Source organism: Notechis scutatus, chromosome 1, assembly GCF_049901735.1.
Source record: "Notechis scutatus isolate UNSWTSFEM ecotype Mainland chromosome 1, rNotScu1.2, whole genome shotgun sequence".
Classification (NCBI taxonomy): Eukaryota; Metazoa; Chordata; class Lepidosauria; order Squamata; family Elapidae; genus Notechis; species Notechis scutatus.
The window spans coordinates 104,996,683-105,022,150 of record NC_142009.1 but is presented as its reverse complement, the minus strand read 5'-3'; the positions used below and the strand labels follow the sequence as shown (position 1 = coordinate 105,022,150).

The window sequence follows — 25,468 nt, the reverse complement described above, 5'->3', positions numbered from 1 at the left end:
TCCTCACCTGGCCTCTCATGACTGTGGGGATGCTGCAACAGTCTTAAGTGTGAAAAATGGTCATAAGTCACTTTTTCAGTGCCATTGTAACTTTGAATGGTCACTCCACACAAGCAAAGTACCAGCAAAGGAGGGGAAAAAGTCCAGAGAAGTTCCTGAGACAGGAAGTCTAGTCCTGCGAAGAATGTAATAAGGGTTAACGGAGAGGCAGTTTCTGTAAGCAACACCAAAATGTTTCTTTCCTGCCTTCCTTACAGGATTAGGCCAGTAATTTCTTCTAACAACTGGTTCTCCGAACTGCTTAGAATGTTAACAACCTGTTCTAGTGAATAGGTGTGAACTGGTGGAATTCCACCCGTGAGTGTCACCATTAAAAAAAGTCCAATTTTCTGGTGCTTCTTTATTAGAAGCATTTGAAACAGGCTGATGGGGGGAAAATCCTCTTTTAGAATGTACACAGTTTCATACTGAAGTACTTGGCTGCACCATTTGCTGTTGAAGTTGAGCATCATACCGTTTTCAATTATTACAGTATACAGAATGACTCTCTAAATTGACAAGTAGCTATAAATCCTTCTTTGTAGAGTCACAATAAAAGGTCATGTACCAGAATTCTTGATTGATAACTGCAATAGATTGAAGAAGTGAAAAGTTAATCTGATCTGTCATGTCAAATATTGCAGATTATTGAAATTTTTCATTATGGGAAAGGCTAATAGTCTGGATTTGCTAGGAAATATACCCTACATTGCAATGCTGAACAGTTGTTTCAGATGGAGGCTAAGAAGAAAAAAGTATATCTGACAATGTGTCAAATATTAATGGAAGCATTAATTAGATTAAATTAAATTAAATTAGAATTTAATTAAATTAGATTTAAATTAGACCTATCTGGTTAGAAGTGATATACTTCTGAGTTTATGTGGTGGGTGGGGATGAGGGTTGGTGGTAAAATATAGTTTAAAATGATAAATCAAGTGTTGTTATACTGAAATTATCTCCTCTTGCATCAATTCTTCCTAATAGTTTAATTATGCTTTCTCATTTACTAAGCTGGGCAAGTAAAATTGTATTTAATACATTATATGTATTGTACATATAATCTCTCTCTCTCTCTCTCTCTCTCTCTCTCTCTCTCACACACACACACACACACACACACTATGTATAAAATATAGGTTTAAAGAAGTAGAGCACTATGTTTATTTGCAGAATGATACTTCTTTTCCTTTCTGTTCCCCTTTTGTTAACTGCCTCTTTCCTTTCTCTCATTTCCAGCTCTTTTATCTTTCTGCCTTATACAGAAATGTTCAGTTAACTCATTACTTAGATTTCATCTCCATGGGACATTCCACTTTCCTCAGTTCACCCCAGGCATTGATTTGATAAAATATGCTTTGAGAACGCAATATATAATTTTTCAAAAGAGATGAAATGAACAGCCATGTTGAAAAATACTTTTCAATTTATATTCATTAATTATTTCATGTATAATTTAACAGGAAAAGGAGGTTACTTTAGCAAAATTCTGTAGATTAAATATTTATTCAGGAATGACAGTTTCTCCCTCAATCTCTAGTGTTATAAGGTGCCAGGAATACAATATAATTATTACAATCTTGACACAATTTGTGCTTGTTTTTTTAGCCTTCTCGTAGTATAGTGAATCAAGTGACAGATACAAATAATAGTTAATTTATTCTGTTTCTTGCAGGTTTTGTCAGATTCTTAGAAGGTTATTACATTGTGCTAATTACAAAGAGACGAAAGATGGCAGATATTGGAGGACATGCAGTATATAAAATAGAAGATACAAATATGATCTACATTCCAAATGAGTCTGTACGAGTGAGTCATCCTGATGAAGCAAGGTAATTTTCAGTCTTTGTTTTGCATTAGGACAACAGTGACCAATATGTGATACCATATACTGCTTACCTTGGCTAATCTTAAAAAGCTATCAGCTGGACTGAAAAAGAAAGCAATGGTAATTCACTTCCATATTATTGCCAAGAAAACAACTTAGATATGTCCACAGAAGCTTGCATCAAGAGAGTCTTTACTTCTAGGATTAGACATTTGAGCTCTGTCTTAGGATAGCTCATGCAAAAAAATTAGATGCAGGGTATTGGTTCTAATTTTCATACTGAGTTGATCAACCTAAACAAATGGCTTTTGGGGAATGAGTAATGCTTTACCTATAGTTCATGACAGCAAAAAGTCAGCAAACCTGAGCAAAAACATTGGGAAAGAAAGGAAAAACCTTTTGAGAAAACTGCCTAGCAAGTAGGTTTGTTGTAGATTGTATGGTTTATTGCTTCCATTTCTTTCCAGTGACACGTTCAATATCACAAGAAATAAATGTTTCTGCAGTATGATTTTAAAAGGATGCACGTAACCAATACAGCCTATAGCAACTCTAAATTTACTCCCTTTAGCTTGAATTAATATGCAGAATTCGAAATTTGTACCCGCTTCTGGATTCTTGCTGCTGGACGATGTTAGCATGTTCAATTTTTGAAAGAGAAGTAAGAAATGATAGTACACTTCAAATACGTAAAGGAGTATCACATAGAAGATGCAACCTATTAGTTAGAAGGCTGCCATTCACTTTATGTACTGAAATACAAGGATACAGAAATCTGTTTGGGATGCTTTAATTTGGATTCCATCCAAGTCTATGGTTTTTGTGTAATTCATTGGTATTTGGTATGCATTAATAATGAGACTCTTATGTTAAATAATAGCCATTCTGTTATGGAAGTATCTATGGATTAAGAACTTGGTTCCTGTAACAAAAGGTGTTTTGTTTTATGAATAGTGGAGTGAACTTCTCATCTTATATAACCCCCAACTTATATAGAAGTAGTGAGGTTAGGATTAAGGAACAGAGCTACAGTAGATTGTCTACTTGGCAAGGTGTGGTGCTAAATCGAAGTTTTGTGAAAGACAATTTATTCAATAAGAAATAAAGATCTAACTTTGTGCAACTGCTATTCTTACAATATTTTCTTACTAGAGAAAGTTATTCTTGTTATATATCTACCTGGCACCTTCATTGTTATAGAAGAGGAAAAGACTTTGAATTCAGAAAGCACAAATATAAATTAAGTCATTGACAACTTAATAAAAACTAAAGTTTTAGTTAACACATGCCAGCAACCCTGTATCCCAGTGCATATGCTCTTACATTGCCAGGGAGATTGAAACAATCTAATATGTCCTCATTTACTGTAACTTCTGTATGATGATAACACCCATTTTACTGTGAGTGCCGAGGAGAATGGACAAGTTCTATATCCATTATCTCTATATTCAGTCTCAAATCATGATATCACTAACATAGTAGCTGAATTTATATCTGCAACAGTTAAAACTAGGCAAAAATTATCTTCAGGCTTAACCTGACAACTCAGTCTCCTTGAATCACTTTATTTTTCTTTTCCCTTCCTTTCACTTTCTTCTAATCTTATATAACCCAAAATTGTGATAAAGATAAACAATTAAGTAGGTATTAAGTAAATATAAATTGTGCTTAATGTATTCCAGATAGAATTTTATTTTGGTGTATGCTTCTACATTTTATCACCACATTTTGTTTATCTAAATTTTAATATATTACTATTTAATACTTTATAGACCATCATATAGAAATATAGTTTATACTTAATAGTGAAGCATTATTTCCATTTTTTGCTGTCTTACTTTAAATATAGTTTGCTACTTTTGTTCCTACACAGTTTTCACTTTTCCTCTCCTTTTTTTGGTGTAATTTATTCAGCTACTTTTATCTCATTCCCTGTGCCCCCTGTAATATTGTTACTGAACTGTATTTACATTTGATCATTGACCATAATAAAGGATGTTATTTGATATAACTAGTACAAAAGGTTTTGATAGAGATTGTCAAATATACTCATCATACTCTTTCTGCATAAAATACCTTTTATTACCTTTTGGGTTTTGTCTGTAGATACCTCCGAATTTTTCAGAATGTGGACCTGTCCAGTAATTTTTATTTCAGGTATGTTTCTAAATGTATTTTGAAGTATTTATTGGAATTATTAACAATAGCACTTAGCAGCGGTCCCCAACCATTCCAATTCCGTGGACTGGCAGCAGCTGGGGGAGGGGAGAGAAGATGGTTTCACACATGTGCCCACTGATTGCTGAAATGGAGCTTCATGCGCCCAAACATTTGCCCAATCGCCTGCCACTTGCTACTTCCCAGGGGGCCAAGAACCAGGGGTTGGGGACCCCTGCTTTATTGCACTCTCTGAGCAGTTTATAATGTCAACATATTGCCCCCAACAATCTGGATCCTCATTTACTGACCTCAAAAGGATGACAGACTGAGTCAACCTTGAGTCAGTCAGGATCGAACTCCAGACTGTGGGCAGAGTTAGCCTGCAATACTGCATTCTAATCACTGTGCGAACAGGGCTCCTTGATTTATTATTGAGGATGACCTAGAATTTTCGTATTTCTTTCTCTTATTGTCTTAGAACATCTCCATGAACAAGTTACTGAGCTCTTTCTCTCTCTCTCTCTCTTTCTCATCAAACGTGGAATAGTGCTAAAAGAGAGAGACTTATGACAGATCCTCATTTCCAATTGTCATATCATCCCCACAGACACATGATTGTGATCTGGGTGCTTGCTGCTCAGCTCACAATTACAATGTTGCATCACGTGAGGCTCTTGCTTATCAATCTGTGCCATCATCACTTAACTATGGCAACTGGGACTGCCAGAGGTGCCATTGCTAAGCAACATGGTCACATGACATCACACTTTACGATCTTATCACTTAGGAATGGCAGTTCTAGTCCCAATTGCTATTGTGTAACCCAAAGACTATTTGTAAGTTGAATACAGTGAGATTGGAGATATTTAGTAAGTCTGTAATTACAATTACATTAGGAATGAACAGGTCCTAAATGAACATAGATTGAATAAAATGGTGAACTGTCAATTGGATGGAATTAATAAAATTTTCCAAAACAGAGAGATGACAAGTTTAAAGAACAAAGGATGAATTAATATATGGTAGAAACAATTATGGTTTTCAAGTGGAGAACATATGTAACAATATTGGTGTAAACTAGATTCAGCTACTGCATGTTCTTTTTCTTTTTTTAATTTTATTTAATTTCTTTGGTTTACTGTTTTTCTGTCCTTTTGTTCAATTGCTGGAATGTATGTATGGATTCAATCTTGTCCATGATAATTAAAAAACCCTCCCTTTTTATGACCTTGTAATATACTAGAAAATTATATTTTGTGAATAGTTCCATCATTTTGATTTCTCGGATAATCTAGAATTGTGACTCTCATAATTCATTCAATTTGTCACACATTTGCACACATTTGAAATTCAGTCATAAAGTATACTGGTTGTTCAATATCATTGGATTAATCAGTGTTTTATTTCCGTGGAACAGTACAATTAAAAGACACAGTACTGTAAATTAAATTAAAAATTTGGGATAACTGAAAACTTTACAGAATGATGGCCAGTAATTTTTTTCAGAATTTTTTTTTATTTTTCCTCCAAATTTTAGCTATAGCTATGACCTGTCCCACTCTCTTCAGTATAACCTTACAGTTTTGAGAATGCCTCTAGATGTACTTAAAGCAGAAACAACACGAACTCGTCAAGAATGTTTTGATATTTTTGAAGATGAGGGACTTGCGACTCAAGATGGAAATTGTAAGTATCCTTTCCATACAGCTAAGTCCAGTTTTGTAATGCTTTTAATGCAGAGACAAGTTAATCAGTATTACATTGAAAGTGATCAGAGTTAATAAAGGATTACATAAGGTATCGATTACATCTAGTTTGATTTTAAAAGCAAAACAATTTGTATACATTATTGATCCCTTATTTTGGTTAAGTTAGCATATAAATTAAGAGAATAGTTTAAATAGGTGATTGTTGCTATTTTGTAAAAAATTCCTTTATATAAAGGACCAGTGGTTATGGATCTAATTATAAAAAAATTACCTCCTGTGATATATAACTAATATAAATAGATACTAAAGACAAGTACTAATGGGAAAAAATTGTGGGTCTGATACCTTTGGGTTATAAACAATGATAATTGACTAAAAACCTTCAGTTTTTAGCTCAAGCGTGTGAAGTAATTAAAATTAAATCATGTTTAATTATTTATACCAGGCATCTCTTCCCACAACTTACTGCTGTAAATGTGTGAAAAATTCTCTTGAACTTCAGAATTTTTTTCAAGTTGCAGTTCATTATATCTGGAGGACATAAGCCTGGAAACATTATATGGGCCTATAATCTCATCTAGGCAGTATGCAAATATTACATAATTGTGAGGAAGATTGCATACGGATTTCATACTATAAAGAAAGCAAATGGAAACCCTTTTACTACTGATAGCTTCCCTAAGCATTTGGTGTCTTCTATTCTATCTAATAGAAGATTGTAAGGTCTCATAAAGCATTTGGGTTGGTATAGAATTAGGAACAGTAGTCACTTTTCCTATGATGTTGCTGAAAGCCTTTTGTCAACAGAGCAATACAGTTTGAATTCCACCAGTTTCTTAAAGAACTGGAGAAGAAAGAGAACTTTCTTGCGTGCCTTTTTGTGTTAAGGAATATGCTCTTCAACAATGGCTTATATCTGTTTCCCCTTTTTTCCCTTTAAAAAAACACAGGCCTTGCTTGGCATTGTAGTGTAAAGGAAAGAACTCTACTGTATCAGATCAAAAAGTAATATAGATAAATCTCTTGTTTCCAGGAGCAGTGAACAAAATGTTTCTGGTTGTCTGATCTATCTAATCTTATGCAATGATTCAGATATTATATGGCTCTTTCTGTTTGTGTTCCATAACATCCTTAGCATGGCCAGAACCTCTGGCCCTTGTTTATTCACCAGTTATATTGCAAGTTAATAAACACAGATACTTATCTAAATAGATACTGCATGTGTGTGTATAAACTGACAATGATCGATCTAACGTAAAGTACAAAATAATGTTCTTACTGTTTTTGCAATAATTTTTCAGGTGTATTTGGAATTTGCAGTGAACCTTACAGAAAATATGTATGGAATGGGAAATTGCTTGATGTTGTCAAAACTGCAGTTCATCGAGACTGGCTTTTGTATGTTATTCATGGATTTTGTGGGCAGTCGAGTATCCTTCTTCTGTTAGTTATTAATGTTTGTTACAGTAACAGCAAATTGCTATTCTAGAAAGAAAACTGAATCATAGTAACATACAATAAAGTCCTTCCTTAGGTTCTTTGTATGTGGCTATTAAACTCACCCACAAATTAATTAGCTGTTTGTAAAAGTACCTCTTAGATCTTAAGAGCTGGAAAACAAATTTTCAGTGTTCATCTACATGCAGATAATGAAGGAAAATTCTTATTCTAAGCATGCCTATTACGAGAAATCATGAATGGGGTTAGTGTTGCCAGTGAAGAAATAAAAGACCAGAAGAAATAAAAATAATGGTCACAATAACTGTGTCGGACTTTACTGTGAAATTAGCTTGCAATGGAATAATTGAGCATATTTCTTTTGGAGCAGATAGTAGAATACATAGCTAACAAAACTTAATTATGATTAAATGCATTTTTAATACAACAGAAAAATGGAAATGCATATTCCAAAGTAATTGAGACCTTTTTTATTATTTTAGAGTACATAATGTTCTTCTGCTTGCAGATCAGTTGAAGGAGCAATGAGATTTTTGTGCATTACCTTTTCTTTTTTTTGAAATAATTTTTATTAAAATATTTTACATATACAATAAGTATATTCAAAGAAAAGGGCATAGTAAATGTGAAAGGAAAAAAGAAAAGAAAAGAGACAAAAAAGGTAGAAAAAAAGAAAAGACAGAACAGCAAACATGAAGAGAAATAGAAGAAATGGCTTCTGATCTTCCTCTTGGCAGTTATACATAGAATTTTAATCAAATCCCTCCCTCTAGGATTACATCATATTTCTCCTCTTTCTCTTTCATTTTTTTCTAATCAACAAAACCCAAAGTCAAAAAATCATTTTCTTTTTTAATATAAAAAGTCCATAAAGAGTTTGCAGTCATTGATGAATGTCAATAGTGACCTTCCTCTAATCAAAGAATTCAATTTGCTTATCTCAGCAGGTTCAGTCAATTTTACCAAATATTCATGGTTGGTAGTGCCGAATATCTCCATCTTTGTGCATATAATAGGTTTTGCCCAGTGATCATAAATTGAAATAATCTTCCAAGACTCTTTTCTAACTGTGTGTCCATCAATTCTAAAGAGAAAACATCTGGCTTTAATTGAATATTACTGTTTAAAATCCTTCGGATCAATGTGTTTATTTGAATCCATTTTTTTTACATATTTACCAAGCCTGATAAAATGTCCCTTCATGGTGCTCATATTTACAACAGACATTTAGAATGCTTGGATATATTCTAGGAAATATTTCTGACATCAGCTATCAATGATACATCATTTTATACTTTTGTGGTCTTTCTATCGTGGCTTTTGGCATTTTTCCCATTTTTCCGTATAGAAATGGTCTAGCTCAGAAATATTCTTCAAGGAAAACGGGGGAAAATGCCATCATGTTAATATTTAATTGAATCTGTTCTTTTTATCTACAGAGATTCTTGGGCATCCAGGTCATGGTTGTCCCAAAGGTGCTTTTACGAAAGGTAACTGGACTTTGTTTTTCCTTGAAGACGTTTTGCTTCTCATCCAAGAAGCTTCTTCAGTTCTTTGTTTTTCTTTGAAACATCTTCAAGGAAAAAACAAAGTCCAGTTGCCTTTCAAAAAAACACCTTTGGGACAATCTGTTCTTTTGTTTGGCCACATAATATTTCATGTACTGGTGGCTATTGCACAACCTCAGAGCCATTCCATGATTAATAGTTGGCAAGATGATATTCTAGTAGGGATTTGTTTATTATCTTGTCCTGAATTCAACAGCTTAAAAATTTGGTCTTTTAAAGCAGTATTTCTCACAGTTGAAAAGAATTGCCTTAAAAAAAACAACAACCGTATCCTGATTTGTGACAGTGAATTGCCTTCATTTTCAAATTCTTGGATCGTTGCTTTAAAGGAATCCACGGTTATTAAAATAGAAAGAACAACAATCAGAAGCAGAGATTTAGAAGAGTCAGAGTATTTATTTACCTCTGAAAGTCTGGCTAATTGTGCCATAGGAGTAATGAGTAATAGATTTGGAGGCCTTATTGATATTTACTATGTTTTTCAAAAGCAACACTGAATCAATTGGAATGGTGTCCAAGCTTCTGCACCTGCTGCATTCACTGCTTTCTTATTTTGAATTCTTAAATGGTTGAATGTACTTCTAATTTCCCAAAAGATATAACATTTAATTTTGTATTAGGCAGAGGTTATGTTAACCTGTGTTCACCAAGGGATGCTCAAAACATACAATTTGAACAGCGGTACCTGATATTTTTGCATTCAATTCTTAAATAGAATGTCTGCCTTTCGTGTTTTGTTGGGGTAGTTTGAAAGATTAAAATGTCATGTTGCTAGAGTAAAAGAACATTCTTTTTTAAAAAATGAGAACTGTACGCTTGCTCTCTGTTTATGTATATGCCAGGACTAAAAGGAAGTTTTAAAAAAAGAATTTGGGGTAGTGAATTACATATATTTATAAACCTTATCTTGGATTCCAAGAATTGCTTATTTATGGTCGTCCAGTATATGTCACTTTGATAGCTAGAAGATCAAGTAAATTTGCTGGAACACGGTTTCTAAAGAGAGGAGCAAACTGTGAGGTAATACATATAATAGAGATTTTTGTTGTTGTTGCATGAAAATATTGCATGAGATGTACTTTGCCCCTACCCTGCAAGCTTGGACTTGGTGGATAACTGTGTTTTGCCATTTAGGCATATCTAAACAAAAATTCTAAACATTTTTTCTTATTTTTGGAAAGTGTATATCATGAGGTCCAAGACAAGCTCTAGTTTATACTTCATTTGTTTTATTAATATGATCAATCATCTTAAATGAAATTATGAAATATCTGCATCTGTTATTGTTAGATGCAGTGATTCCAGGCTTTTCAATATACTTATGTGTGTGGCAATTTTATGATTGCAGTTTTTGTGCGCTCAGAGAAATGTTTTGCGTTTCACATTTAAGATTTCTCTGACAGAACACTGACAAGTTAGTAGAATTTAGATTTTTATAAAAAATCCACGGGAGCATCAAGATCAAACTGTTTAATCGGGTTGCAAACCTAGGGACTTATTCAAAACTCCTTGACCTTTTTTTTAATGTCTGGGAATATATTGATACTCATTTACTCAAGCAAATTTCTTAAATATGCATTAAGGTAAAAGGGCTTTCCCCCCCCCCTGAGTTTTGGAGATCAGTAAATGTGGTATGATATTTTTTTATCCCCTGTGGGCTATCTTTGTTCTGCTAATTATATCTTCCTTCATTCCTTTCCTCTCTTTTCCAATTGCCCTATGGACACTTCAGATAACCAAGCCCCAAGCAAATGTGAATAATATCTACGAAGATATTGTAGATATTAAGAATGTATATTATTAGTGGTAGTGTAACCATCAGTACAGCAGCAATTCTTAATCAACCATATGGATACAGAATTTAAGTAGAGCTATATTTAATGTCATGATCATCTTCCTCACTCCATCAATATCAGTCTAATGTATAGGGACTTTCTGTTTCTAGTTGCACAGCAGAATTCTTTTCAGGGGACCACAATGGGGGATGCATAGTTAGATACTTTTGAAGCACAGTGTTTTCCTGCAGTCATGATATCTGGTTTGGAGTAACTGTAGATTTAGGAACAGAAGGAAAAACTACAATTTTGTTGAATGATTAAGGCAATACCACAAATCATAACTCATCATTGCTTTTGCTAAGCTAAAATGAAAACTAGGGTGACAATTGAGTGATGAGACTTTTGAAGATGATGTTGATAATTTGAAGTATCATATAGTTACTGCTTTTTTCGTGCAGGGCGATGTAGCGAATGAAGTAGAAACTGAGCAAATACTTTATGATGCTTCAGTAATGTCATTTTCTGCTGGAAGCTATTCATCTTACGTCCAAGTGCGAGGTTCGGTACCTCTGTATTGGTCTCAGGACATATCGACAATGATGCCTAAGCCACCAATTACATGTAAGTACAAAATATTGATTTGTAGATTGTGTATAGATTATGTGCTGGTAAAATACTGATCCTTGTGCTTCAGCTGTAGTTTCAAAATGGAGAAATAGTATTTTGACCATAGCTAATTGTAAATTTTACTGGTAAAAGTTTTCTAAATGATAACATTAATATATATTCTGGTTATGCAATCTATAGTATCACATACTGGGATAGTGGCCACGAACCCTGTTAATATTTTATAGATAAGGCATTTCAAGACATAAATATGTTTTGTTCCTCATATCCACACTTTTAACATACCTTTTCTTTTCTAAGAGCAGCCAGCTAGTCTTGCAGATAACCTCCCAATTTAAATTTAAATAGGCAGGATCATGTTGTTATATCAGGGACAGAGCTTGTGGAAAGGCTATTCTTTCAAAATAAATATATTAATTAGGTACAGTACGAGGCTCAGTTTTTCTTTTTTTTAATTCCTTTTTTTTCTTTTTTATGAATATAAAGTTTCTTGTAAATATGTACAGTGTTTGGAGCTATACTATAGCAGGAAGCATTTTTCACAAACGACACCTGATATATATAGGCTCAGCTTTCTTAAAGAGGCTGTCGGCCTCATAGCATCCTTGTGCTATTCTCTTAACAAGTAGTACCCCTTGAAAGACTGTAGGGGGGGCTCTGATTTTTAAGGAAGTTCTGTTTGTTTGTGGAGTGTGTGGAGCCTCCTTAAAACACTACCCTCTAGAGCAGGGGGTGTCAAACTCAAGGCCTGGGGGCCAGATCCGGCCCGCGGGGTGATTAGATCTGGCCCGCAGGGCCACCCTGGAAACGGCAAAAGACTGGCCTGCGGTGCCTCTGCCAGCAAAAACAGAACTCGGGTGGGCTGCACACAGCCCTCTTGAGCTCTGTTTTCATTGGCAGAGGGTTACTTACAGGAGGCCGTTGCAACCGAAAATGGAGCTCAGGAGCCTATTTTCTCTGGAAGAGGGTCAGGCCACCACAGGCATCCCTGACACGAATGATGTCAAGCTGACCACACCCACTCTGGGCACACCCACTCGGGCCCTCCGAGGTAAAATACAATCCTGATGCGGCCTTCAATGAAATCGAGTTTGACACCCCTGCTCTAGAGTCTCAAGAGAAGTACTACTGCCCTGAGGTTGGCAGCTTCTATAAGAAAGCTGAGCTTCACATTGCATTGCCTCACATGGGAGCAGGTCGAAGCCTGGGGAGATGTGAGGGACAGAAAGCAGAGCACTGAGTGCCTCAGGTGGGGGAGTCCTTGAGAGGTTCTGGGGCAGGCAACCCTGCTCCTGTGCTTCTAAGGGCCTCTCCCACCCCTGAGGCACCTGATGCTACACTTAACAACCCACATGCTCATTTAATGATTGAATTGGAGGCATCATTTGGTGAGATGCTTCACTTAACAGTAATGGGCAGGCTCCACTACAGTTTAAATTGAGGGCTACCTGTTATAAATATTACCTGCTGTAGGGCTGGGTGTAATGTTTGACCAACAGAGCTATGACAGTTTTTTAGAAATTCAATAATATATCAATTATTTAGTTAATTAGCTATTAAAAGCACATACTTATCTTTATTATCTATCACTTACATAGAAAAAATAGTGTTTCTTGCTTCTTCCTATATGTGCTTAAGTTAACAGAACTTAAAAGACATTGGACACTTAAAAGAGTGTATGACTATTGCTGCTTTGCTGTCTTTTTTGCTCTCAAATAGAAAAGATAAGTAATATTGTGTTATTGAATTATGGATTTGTTGGGCCTATCTCGACTAGTTATATAAGATGGAGCCAGGGGATAAAAAATAGGATGCATTGTGTGTTTTAAAACCCATAAAAAAAGAAAGTAAAAAGGCAATTATATCCAAGCAGTATTATTTCGTTGATCTAGTAAAACTTCAGATACTGAAAATAAGAAAAAAAAACCTCTTTTCCCTTTTTTCCATCTACGCTGCCCAGTTGGTTAAGCTTTTTGAACAATATCATAAGTGATATAGGAAGCTGCAGAAAGAAATAAAAATCATTGGAAATTGTACCTCTGCTGGTTGCATTCTGATATGAGAGTGGATCAAACTGTTCTACCATCAAAATGATAAGAACTAACTGCATTCCATTATTTGTTCAGGATTTTTCTTGATGAGATCATTATTAGGTAAAATTGAAAGGGTAGTACTGCACACATACCATTCTGAACTCCAGGAGAAACAGCAAAATATAAATGCAACAGATAAAACTATGGTGATGTGGAAATTCTGTTTCTGTTACAAGGTTATGGTCATTCATCTAATTAGAGCTAATTCAGGACCTGTGACTTTAAAATATACTTTTGTGTAGCCAAAGTAGATCTGAAACCAGAGTGCCCTTCTGCACTGAATTCTTTCAAATATCGTATTCCATCACTGAGAGCCAAGTGAGTTGTCGGGAAGTATTTGCTTAACATGCATCTCACTACTCTTTTCTAGCATTATTATTATTATTATATAACTTATTATTTTGTGTGTGTATGTTATCATTTCATGAAGGAACTTCGCATAACAATATAAGCAGTTCATGTGTATGGGGCAGAGAACTTCACTTTCCAGATTTAGAAAATGTTATTAAAAAATAAATGAGAAAAAAAAATGAGAAGAAAACAGTATCATCTGTTCTGAAAATAAATTCCATGGCTTTCAATCTGCTTTGAAGTTTCAACAAGGATTGCTAAATATGAAATGTATAGCATATTAAAATCAAATACGAGCCTAGGACTCTGTTCATCTAATATGAATTGCTGTTTTTCTAGTGGATCAGGCAGACCCATTTGCTCATGTAGCTGCTCTTCACTTTGATCAAATGCTTCAGAGATTTGGTTCTCCAATCATCATTTTGAACCTTGTCAAGGTAAACATTTTTGGTTGTGTTAATTCCTAAATGTTGTCAGCTCTTGGTGAGAAACCATAAAGATCAAGATCTTGGCATTCAGAAAAATCAACATAAATTAAATATCTTATTAAACCATTCAAAGATATTATAAAAAGTATTAATGTACTTGGCATCATTTTCCTGTTTTATTTTCAGGTAAGTCTTGATTTGGTGAAATATTTTTGCTTTATGACTAATATTTTTAGTACCTTATAATTATTCACTTGATCAATCTCCTTGAACATTTTTAATGCTGACTATAAGCTGTATTTATTGAAGGTATTATTGTTACTACCCTGTGTAGGGAGTGTTGTATTTACTTCTATTTTCCAATCTGTGTAGCATTCCCATGAAAAGCTGCTACAAAAATTCTTTGGCATTTCAGAGACAAGTTCTCAGAGATGTACTTCCCTTTTGCAGTGCTATTTTTTAAAATTTTAACTTATCAATGAGTAAAATCAATTATTTCTTTTGATAAAGACTTTTAAATGATGTAGTGCAATGTTTTATGTGATCAAGAATTCCTGTCATCTTAAGGATTTCAGCTATATCTTTGCATGTATGGAAACTTACATTAATACATTTTAAAATTTAATTCCTAAATGTGCCAGAGGATAGAAGTCAGTTCTTATAATAAATGTTGTTTCCTCTAAATACTTTTTGCAAGAAATAGATTTCTTAAGAATCCACAGTTAGCATAGGCATTTATCCTACATACCAATTTCAGAACTCAACAAAGATTTTAGCAAATGATGTATGGATGTATATCTTTCTAGGCATTGCTGTGAGGAAACAAGCATCTCCAAGGAAACATGCAGAGATAGAGTGAAAAAAACAATTCCAAAATCTGTTTGGAGATTAACCATTATTATTACCCCACTCTTTGGAGAGACAGATTAAGGAAGAGACATTTTTAATTTTTCAGTATGAATTGGATGGAGGAAAAAGATGTTTATTTACACGAAGCCAAGTTTTAAAAAGTTTCCATGAACTTGCTAAAATTGAACTTAATAATAAGCAATCATTTATCATTATGGGATTTATCAAGTTGGAATGCTTCTTTTATTCCTTCTATGTTAGAAAATTGAAAGTTTTCAGTAGTGCTCAAAAGAAGGTATCAATTGTATTGTAAAATCATAATGTTCATTGTTTATTTACTTGCCCAGTTCCAAATCTTAGTTTGTAAAGGCTGATTTTAGTTTATGATTTTAACATGAGGTTAAATTGCTCTTCTATATGGAGCTTCGGGAGAAGAATAACAGTAGTGTAAATTGTGGCATCTGAATTCTGATATCAATGAATCATCAATCCATCAAGTTCAGCCTTGTCTATGCTGATTAGCTAGGAATTTTTCTGAGCCCTTATCTGGAGATGTCAGGGTTTGAAGGTGAGATTCTACTACAGAGAGTTTGCTCTAGTCCAAACTTGTGGCCCCTCCATCCTTAGGGAGATCTTTTGCAGGTTTCCACTAATAACAATGTTGCACAATTTCCGATAGTCAACTGGCATGCCTTAAACTTGCATTCTAACAGAATTAACATTAATACATTATTAATGTAACTTATTTTAAACCACTATATATGGCTGTATTTTATTTTTGTGATTTTATAAACTTGTAGTAGAACTGAATTGACATAATTTTAATATCAAAAATAATATTAAAGAGTAAGAATTCCAGTCTATTTTGACTCTGTCAACACTTGAAGTAAAACTGTATCTAAAACTGTTTCATTAATAATTCTCCTAACTGTTCTTTTGTCAGCAACCATTGAAGAGAAAACTTAGGCATGCATTTTTTTTTTCATTTTCTTTCTCACCCACATTAATTAACAAGCTGTCCCTTTGATCACTTTAGAACATAAATTAGTCACTGAGAATGAGTAGGGGGAAAAATGAAGCAAATAGTTAATTTATTTTCACTTGCTTTGTTGCAAGTTTCTTACAGAACAGCTGCTCAAGATTCTATCTGACATTCCAAAAAGCCATTTATCTGACAGAATATACATACCCCGTGGGAGTATTTGAATGCTATTCTTGCTTACTCCATGTCAGCTTTACCAGTGGCTGAGCCAGGGAAAAGATTAATGTTGTTATGTCGAAATACTATACAACCAAGTTACATAGGTACATGATGGGAGGTCCCTCAGAGCTAAAAAGCTTTTAATCTGAATAGAGGCAAGTATTTTAACTGCTGTTGTTCATAGGCATTAAGGTCAAACTCAGTGACATAAAAATGATATAGAAAAGAAACTAATTTAGTAAGATACCACTCTACTAACTAAATAACCTGACTTTCTGATGATCCCCAGTTTCCAAATTATTATTAGAATTAGAATTCTTTATTGACCAAGTGTGACTGGATGCACACAAGGAATTTATCTCCAGTGCATAAGCACTTGGTGTATATACAAGCAATAAGTGATAATCATAATATTCCTTTGTACACTTGGGGGGTTGCAAAGAAAATATGTAGAAAAAATATTTTAATAATGAAAAGTTCTGATGCATCTAAAGAATGTCTGAAAAAACCTCAAACAGATATGCAAGCTTCCTATAGAACAGGGATGTCAAATTCACAGCCCTCAGGCCGGATGTGTCACAGGCTGGCCAAACTACCTCCAGTTTAGTGAAGGGGGGAATAGTTGTGATATGTCATGTGACATCATGAGTTTGACCCCACTGCAATAGAAGCTTGGAAAATTGAAGGGAGTGTGTCAGCTATTTGTTATGAAGAAAAGTGTCTCCTCTGAGAGGACAGAAGTAGAGAAGATACGAAGTGATTTTATGATCTTTATCGATTGTTGCTTCCTCGGTACCCTAGAATCTCATGGGATTGTTGATATTACAGATAAACTTACTGAGTGCATAGCATATGTGCAGCATTACTTAGTATATCATTGTTTATATTAATAGCTAACTAGATAAACATGTTTTCTAGGTGATATAGTCATGGGTAGGCAGAGCATGCTTAAAGCCAACGTTGAAAGTAAGAGATGTTAGATATCTGTGAGGGTTCTTTGCTCTCCTAGGACTGAGCACAACACAGCATACCAAATATTTTATTGCAGCAGACACCTTCCCTAATAATAGGCCAGTGCTCTAAGTCAACTCCATCCTTCTAGGACTTTGCAAAGTGGTGTTGCCACATAACTATGTCTTTAATACTCAAGCTCTTTGAATTCAGTCTATTAATACTCAGTTCAAACAAAAATCTCAGAGTCTTTAACGCAGCATCAGCCTTTGGCTTTTTCCAAAAGTTCTTATATTACTTAAAATGGGGTGCTTTTTCAGTGTGGTTACTCCTTTTCTAGTTGCTGCTGAACTCCAGATAAAGCTCCATGCAGGACTCCCACCGGTATATCCTGTTCACCACAGTTAGTGGTCCTGGCAGTTGACTGGTAATCTTATTGCCTGCTTATAATAGCTGCCAATCTCCAGAGGTTGACCCTCCACTTCCTTGTCTGTACATTGGCTTATCTCCTTTTGTCATACACTCCTCCTCCTCACTTTGTGTTAGTGTGTGTTTTTCTTAGCTAAGAACCTGGTTGAGATGAAGCTGCCTCTGGACATCAGCAGGTCCTTTACAAAAGCAGATTGCATCCCAACTTCACTCCCCCTCACCAACATCTGAATAGTAATTCACATATGACTTCAAATGTCTCTAGTATTGGTAGAGGAAAGCTTGGATTCAGCCCAAAGTGCTTTCTATTGTAGCTTTTTAGAAGCTGGAAAAGAAAGGAAGCATGTGTCAAATAAGAGTAAAAGATTATTTAAATAATCAAAACTCCTTCTGGAGAATTGCTGGAAAACCAGAAAGTAGCAAATGAAACAAGATTTCCAGCTACAGTAAAAATGTTAATTAAGAGTCTGTGTTTGTGGTAAAAAATAACTAGTGAAAGTCTCTGTAAATCTCAGCATATGGTAGCTATATGGCTAGCAGAGGCTAAATAGAAAGAGATCTCCTTAATACTTAGAAATAATCTCCAGAGTATTCCAGGGTTGTAGGCTGAGCTAGGACAGTGCAGGTAGTCCCTGAATTACAACCACAATTGAGCCCAAAATTTTTGTTGCTAAGCGAGATGGTTGTAATTTTGCCCCATTTTATGACTTCTTGCCTCAGTTGTTAAGTGAATCACTACAGTTTTTAAATTTGTATCTTAAGTAAAGCTGGCTTCCTCATTGACTTTGCTTGTCAGAAGTTTGGAAAAGGCGATCATATTACCCCAGGACACTGCAAATGTCATAAATAAGAGTCAGATAACAGATAATAGAAAGCCAGAGTTGAAGGGACCTTGGAGGTCATCTAGTCCAAACCCCCACCGCCCAAGCGGGAGACCCTACACCATTTCTGACAAAAGGCAGTCCAATCTCTTCTTGAAAGTCTCAAGTGATGGCACTCCCACAACTTCCGAGGGCAAGGTGTTCCATCGGTTAATTGTTCTCACTGTCAGAAAGTTTATCCTTATTTCAAGGTTAAATCTCTCCTTGTTCAATTTCCATCCATTATTCCTTGTCTGGCCTACAGGCGCTTTAGAAAATAGCTTGACCCCTTCCTCCCTGTGGCAGCCCCTCAAATATTGGAAGAGTCAGCTGCCAAGTGTCTGAATTTTAATCATGTGACTGTGAGGATGCTGTAATGGTTGTAAGTGAAAAATGTCATAAGCCACTTTTTTCAATTTAGCTTGTGTCCCTTTTTGTTTAGCCTGTGTGAACAAAACCAGCCATGTTGCTACCATATGCTGTGTGTCGTCATAACTTTGAACAGTCATTAAATGAACTGTTGTAAGTCTAGGACTATCTGTAAGATACTATCCTGCATACACATGTGAACTGCATCATTACCAGATCCATGAGTTCCATTCTCCCTAATTCATGTGAATTGCTTAAGTGCTCTTATAAGGAAACATTCACAGCAAGCCGAATGACCCTTAGCTAGGCAACAGAGGGAGGGATCAATCAGGAGCAAATGGCTCAGTAAACCAAATGGTTTATATTCACTGACAGTATCTCAAAGGTAGTATAGCTACTATGCTAACCTAGAGAAGGATAAATAATGACACTCAGATGGGTTTATTAAAACCATTCCACTGTCATGCAGTATCATTTGCACAGTGTCTGCCTTTTTTAAAATCTTGTCTTTGAAACGATGTGGGTCAAAGGTATATAAGCCGTGGTTCTGCTTTTGCTCAGGTCTGCTCAGCAAGCTGCCAATGTTTTGTTGGGAGCCTGATGTACATTGCTATTGTTTGCATACTTAATCGATTTATGTTGTGCCTTTAAGGTGATACAGTTGTTTTAAATGAGTCAGGTTTTGCCTACCACATTTTGGTGCCAGGACTCATTGTCTATCTGAGTAACAACTTTTGGTTGTTCTCTAAAATATAGAACAAAAGGGCTGTCAGTTGGCAAGCCATTTAATCTGACACAAAGTATCTTGTCATAACTTTGGCGGTTGTGTGCCAGGATCAAAGATCTGTAATTTTTAAGCATTCTACTTGGCAAAAAGGTTCTTTGATTCATGGTTGATCACATATAAATTTAAGGGTTTCTTGACACAACAGACTTTATATGTTGTATTGTTATGTTGTGCAGGCTAATTCTAATACAGTCAATATATCTACTGTATAGTGCAGTCTTGGTGCGGTGTTGGGGGTTTTTTAATTCAATGTGTGGAGTGTAAAGGATGTGTGTGTTTATTTTTATGGTCATGATGTGCACTGAAGATGGTGTTTGATTTTGTTGCACAAGGTGCACTGACAATAAAATAAACTAAATACTAAATACAAAACAGTTAATGTATTTTTCTTTATTACCTGTGTAATAAATTGCAGATTAACTGAGCGTAAGGAAGGTTGGCAGTTTGAGACCCAAGCACCACATGAGGAAGTGAGCTCCCATTTTTGCCTCAGCTTCTGCCAACCTAGTAGTTCAAAAACAAAAATAAATAGGTATCACTTCAGTCAGAAGGTAATGGCATTCTGTTCACCTTAATGTATAGTCACGCTAGCCACATGACCACAGAAGAATCTTCAGGCAACTCTGGCTTCTTTGGCTAGGAAAGGGAGATGAGCAGTACCCCATAGAGTTGGACATGACTGGACTTTTTTTAAAAAAAGAATTAGCTTCTTGAATCAGGTTTTCTTAGCAACATCAAAATTGATGCTCTGACTTAAAGCTAAGGAAGGATGCTGTTCCTTTGAAACAACAAAGAACTAATCACTCAATTAAAACAAAAACTAAAGTAGCATTTGTACAAATATTGTGCCAGTGTGCCTATTTTGTAAGTTAGAATAGAATAGAATAGAATAGAATAGAATAGAATAGAATAGAATACTTTATTGGCCAAGTGTGATTGGACACACAAGGAATTTGTCTTGGTGTAAATACTCTCAGTATACATAAAAAAAGGTACATTCATTAAGAATCAAGAATCGTAACGTACAACACTTAATGATAGTCATAGTGAATCAACAATCAAATCATACTAGGAAACAGTCAATATAAATCGTGAGGATACAAGCAACAAAGTTACAGTCCTACAGTCACAAGTGGGAGGGGATGGGTGATAAGGAGTGATGAGAAGATTAACAGTAATAGTAGTGTACACTTTGTAAATAGTGTTGAGGGAATTATTTGTTTAGCAGAGTGATGGCTTTCGGGGAAAAACTGTTCTTGTGTTCTTGTTCTGGTGTGCAGTGCTCTATAGCGTCGTTTTGAAGGAAGGAGTTGAAACAGTTTATGTCCGGGATGTGAGGTTAAAGACTTTTGAAAAAATTAAAAGGTAAATGAACAATTGCAGTAGTTGAAAAATAAAGGAAAACATGCTTCACATAACCTGTGGGCAAAAACTAGACTAGAATCCTCTGAGACATTAAAGGTGGAACAGAAGTGTTGGCAGAAGAGGTGGGGAAAAGTTAATGGGTAGGACTCCATGCTCTTTCTAGCTGTTATTGGGTCAACTGGAAGAAAAGAAGTTATTGATTTGTTGAGGAAGTAGCAGTTCAGGATGAAATATAGGGGAGTAACCAACCACAAGAAGAGTCATGGTACCAGACACCATAGCAAAACAGAGCTGGGGATGGGCTATCAAGTGAATCTCCTGGAGGGACATTAGACAGCTTAGGACAGAAAACGTAGCTTTAAAATATAAAATATAAGGGTGCATTTGTAGTGGGTGGAGATTTATTCATTTTGTCACTCAAAATATTGTAGGTGATCCATATAAGTGATGAGGAAAGGATAAAGCGCAGATCCGGCCCTAGTTCTTTTTAGTATTTTGAGGGCACTTCATTCCTCTTCCACATTGTCAACCTCTGAATGTATCTCTGTGTTTCTGAAAATGTGCCAACTGAGACTTTGTAACTCAATCAGCTATTTGGAGATAACAGTTTTCAGAAGCTGAGCTGGAGGCTGTTGTAAACAAATATTAGACACAGCTAGTAACAAAATGTTGTTGGCTGTTAAATTTTTAGGTTTAATTAGAGCTGTCATATGTATCTAAGCACATGTGACTCTACCAGGTGAATCATTGTATGCTGTTATTCACAGGGCTTCTGGAATATGGCTGAAAATGCACTTCTCTGGAGATGCTCAGTACTAGAACACCCCATTAACACTTTCTTGTCATTTATGTGTGAGGAGAAGAGAATATTGTCCTAGACATCTGGGCCAATCACTTGCCTAATCAGACGTAGACCCTATTAGACACATCATTTAAGATAAATGGTTTTTAAACAATGATTTGGTATTTAGTATGATATGGAAATAAGAAACAGTAAAGAGCCTTTTCTGTTATCTGCATATTTATCATATTCATAGGAAAGTTTAAATAGTTTAACACTATTACCAGTATGTAAGTTCAGGATATAGCAACATGAGCTTCAGGAGTTGGTATCTAAAACATTTTTATGGGGCAAATATAAATCTGATTTTTAAAAAATCTGATAAAAATAATAAAGTATTCTTGGCAAAAAAAAATTTCCATGTTTATGATTCATGACAACTAAAGTTTATAGTGTAATTTAGTTAGATTTTTTTTATATTAATTGGTTATAAATGTTTTTTGAGTTTGCATTTAGGGTGTATAATGAAAGAATAGTTTGTTATAAATGATGTTTTAAAGAGAAAAGTGGACTTTGGTCAATTTATATGAGGATGCTTTTTCTATTCAGCACCATTGCCACATGGCAATGTGTTTCAAAAAATCATAGAAGGTTCATTTAAAATTTTGAGTTAAACATCCAAGTGTAACACAGGAATCCAAATTAAAGCATCCTAGACAAATGGCTGTTTAACCTTTGTTCAAACAGACCCAATGAAAGCTAGACTGTTTTTATTAAGTATTTTGCAACATTCAAGTACCTTTGTGTAGCTTCAGGCATCACTTTTTGAACCAAGTTACTGCAAATGGGCTAACTAACAATATTCATCCATAATCAGAGACCTATGGCTCCCATGGGATTGTAATTTGGCACCTTTGTGATTACCTCAATTATATTACACTGCCATGCCACCACCCAGAGATTCAGTAGACCAGTACTTCCCTAGACTATGAAGGCCAGGGGCCTGGACTGTGCAAGTAGTGTACTCATGTAGCACAACTCCACTTGCATGAGTGTAGCTGTACGCGCTGGCCCACTTCTCACACACCCAGTTCTGAATAGGCCATGGCCCAGGGGTTGGGGACCCCTGCACTATTGACTGTCAAAGTGTGGTTACCTGCGGCCAAGTCAGGAGAAAGTCAGAAATTGCTACTGCTCCCTTTGCTTTTCTGTGTTTCCAGTTAGGAAAGGAAATATCTCTAAAATTACTGAATGGGGGGGGGGCGTGTCACAGATTATCTAGTACAATACAAAAACAGAAACAAAAGGCAATTACTGGGGACAAAAAAAAACCCCAACTCATAGCATAATAGAACTTCTGTGCTCCCAACTGAATATGTTGTTATGTGGTATACCCTGTTTGGGCAGATATGCACGTTTAAAAAACTCCAAAGATTCACTTATTAGAGTTTTAGTTAGGTTTGTTGTTATTCTGTGTCAGTATAGGTTTCTGAAGGGGTGCCCTGACCAAAGATCGACTACATTTTGAAAATGAAAAAACTGCCTGTATTCTTCAGTGCTTCATTGTATTTACTAATATATACAGTTTGCTTTAGTACAATTTTTTCCCCTCCCTAAGAGCTTAAATTATTTAATGTACAGTATGTATTCCATTTCAGTTAATGCTTTCTTTTTAAGGAACGTGAAAAAAGAAAACATGAAAGGATACTAAGTGAAGAGCTTGTTGCTGCTGTAACTTACCTCAATCAGTTTTTACCTCCTGAACATGCTATTGTATACATCCCTTGGGATATGGCCAAATATACAAAGAGGTATGTGAGGTTGTGAGTATGTTTATAGAGCATATGAGCAAATATAGCTTACTCAAACATGCATGTCTTTAGCGGTATTAAGCATGTACTTATGCTAGCTGTAGTACACTATATTAATAAAAAAATAACCATTGTTGTTTAATTTTATATAATGGTATAAAGAAAGATTTTAGAAGACAAGGGGAAGAGGCATAGCCAAGGGTGCAATCAGACAAGAGACAGCTTAGCCACTAAAGGAATGTGGATATGGTAAACCTCTCAGAAGGGACCTTCACTAGTTTTTTGGACTGTAAAGGCAACAGGCAGAAATATAGTTTTGGACTTGCAAAATTATGTTATTAACCTTACAGTAAAATAGAATTAGCCCATTTGGCCATGTTTCCTATTTGGATCACCTCATTAAGCTTAATACTGCCATAATTTAAGAGATGTTGGGCAGTGCAACTAGAAAAAAAGTTTTTCCAGTTTTGGAACATACAAAAGAACACCAGCAGTCCACTGCTAATCTAACCCCTGGCCTGTCTAGTCCAGCAGTCTCTACTTACAATGGCCAATCAGTTGCACACGGAAACCTAGTAGTGTCCTAACAGATGTCCTTCAGATGCAATTGCACTGCCATCAATAGCCATTGATCCCCAGAAGTTGCATCAATTGAGCCAAGCCTTTTTTGAAACAGCCAAGCTGTTAGCCCATATCACATCTTATGATAGCAAATTCCAAAACTCATTTAAGCATTGTGTAAAAAACTATTTCGTTTGTCTGTCCTTTTTCAGGATTCAATTTCATTGGGTGAAGGCTGGTTCCAGTATCTTAGGAAGGAAAACATAGCTTGTCTTTGTCCATTTTATCCATACCAGGCACAATTTTGTACTCCTGTATTGTGTCTTCTCTGTCTCAGTAAAGCCTCAAATGTCACAATATTTCCTCTTAGGGTAGCTGCTCCAGCCCTTCGATCATCTTAGTTGCCCTCCTGTGTATCTTCTCTAGCTCTACTGTATCTAGAATTGCACACAGTGTTTCAGATGCAGTCACATCATTGATTTATATAAGGGCATTGTGATATTGGCACCTCTATTTTCAATACTGTTTCTTATTGTCAATAATATGCTACTGGTCTTTTTTTTACAGTGGATGCACACTGTGTTGTTAACTTTATTTAATTATTTACCCATCCAGTGCTTTATAAAGGATCTGAAAAAAGAAGCAGTTTAAAGGCCTTTAAAAAACGTATGAAGTCAGGATCCAAACATAGAACTCTATAAAACTACATCAGTTATATTTAGAGGGATTCTGGTGGTTTTTAACCTCTTATGACTCTTTCCAGACCAGTTTGTGACATTTAGTTTTACCATCTTTCATATACAATAGGACTGTAGGTAGACTTGTCTGATTTAAATCAGACAATGAAAACTAAGTTATTCTTGCATTTTGAAAGTTCTTTACTTTTGACTCGCTAAAGATATTTTCAACAAAAGGAAAAAAATGTACTTTTTACTTTTATTCCCACTTAGCAAACTGTGTAATGTCCTTGATCGATTGAATGTGATTGCTGAAAATGTAGTGAAGAAAACTGGCTTCTTTGTAAATCGACCTGATTCCTTCTGCAACATTTTGCGACCAGATGAAAAGTATGTATTAGATAGGCCAGAGTGCTAGATATTATTTGTAATTGCTCGTTAAGTACATTTCTAAACATATTTATTGTTTAGTACACTAATAGTACATTAATATCAAGACATGCCTCAAATACAAAATTATGGTTCATGTGTTTTCATACCAGTTAGAGAGGACTTGTAACTTTATTCATCATATACCGGTGTTGTATGCAATGGTGAGTAAATCTCAAAATAGTGTATAACCTGACATAAAAAATAAGACATATCAATATGTTGAAACATAGTTGAAATTGTTATTATTATGGTACAATTTGGCATTTTTATCCACCTATCAAATCCTTCCCAAAGACCTGAGATAGGCCGGTATTGTTGTTTGATTATGTTAAAGGTATTATCACAGGGTGCAAGCT

At 35.3% G+C, this 25,468-nt stretch overlaps 1 protein-coding gene across 1 annotated transcript in view; it reads left to right on the top strand.

The window, feature by feature from the left end:
- FIG4 (FIG4 phosphoinositide 5-phosphatase) overlaps positions 1-25,468 on the top strand; it is an 86,568-nt gene that overhangs the window by 18,975 nt on the left and 42,125 nt on the right. The window contains exons 4-12 of the mRNA XM_026666664.2: positions 1,715-1,871; positions 3,974-4,024; positions 5,565-5,713; positions 7,038-7,166; positions 9,682-9,782; positions 10,999-11,161; positions 13,951-14,048; positions 23,309-23,442; positions 24,954-25,070. Of these exons, the coding sequence (XP_026522449.2) occupies positions 1,715-1,871; positions 3,974-4,024; positions 5,565-5,713; positions 7,038-7,166; positions 9,682-9,782; positions 10,999-11,161; positions 13,951-14,048; positions 23,309-23,442; positions 24,954-25,070 (1,099 nt within the window). The remainder of the gene's footprint in view (positions 1-1,714; positions 1,872-3,973; positions 4,025-5,564; positions 5,714-7,037; positions 7,167-9,681; positions 9,783-10,998; positions 11,162-13,950; positions 14,049-23,308; positions 23,443-24,953; positions 25,071-25,468) is intronic.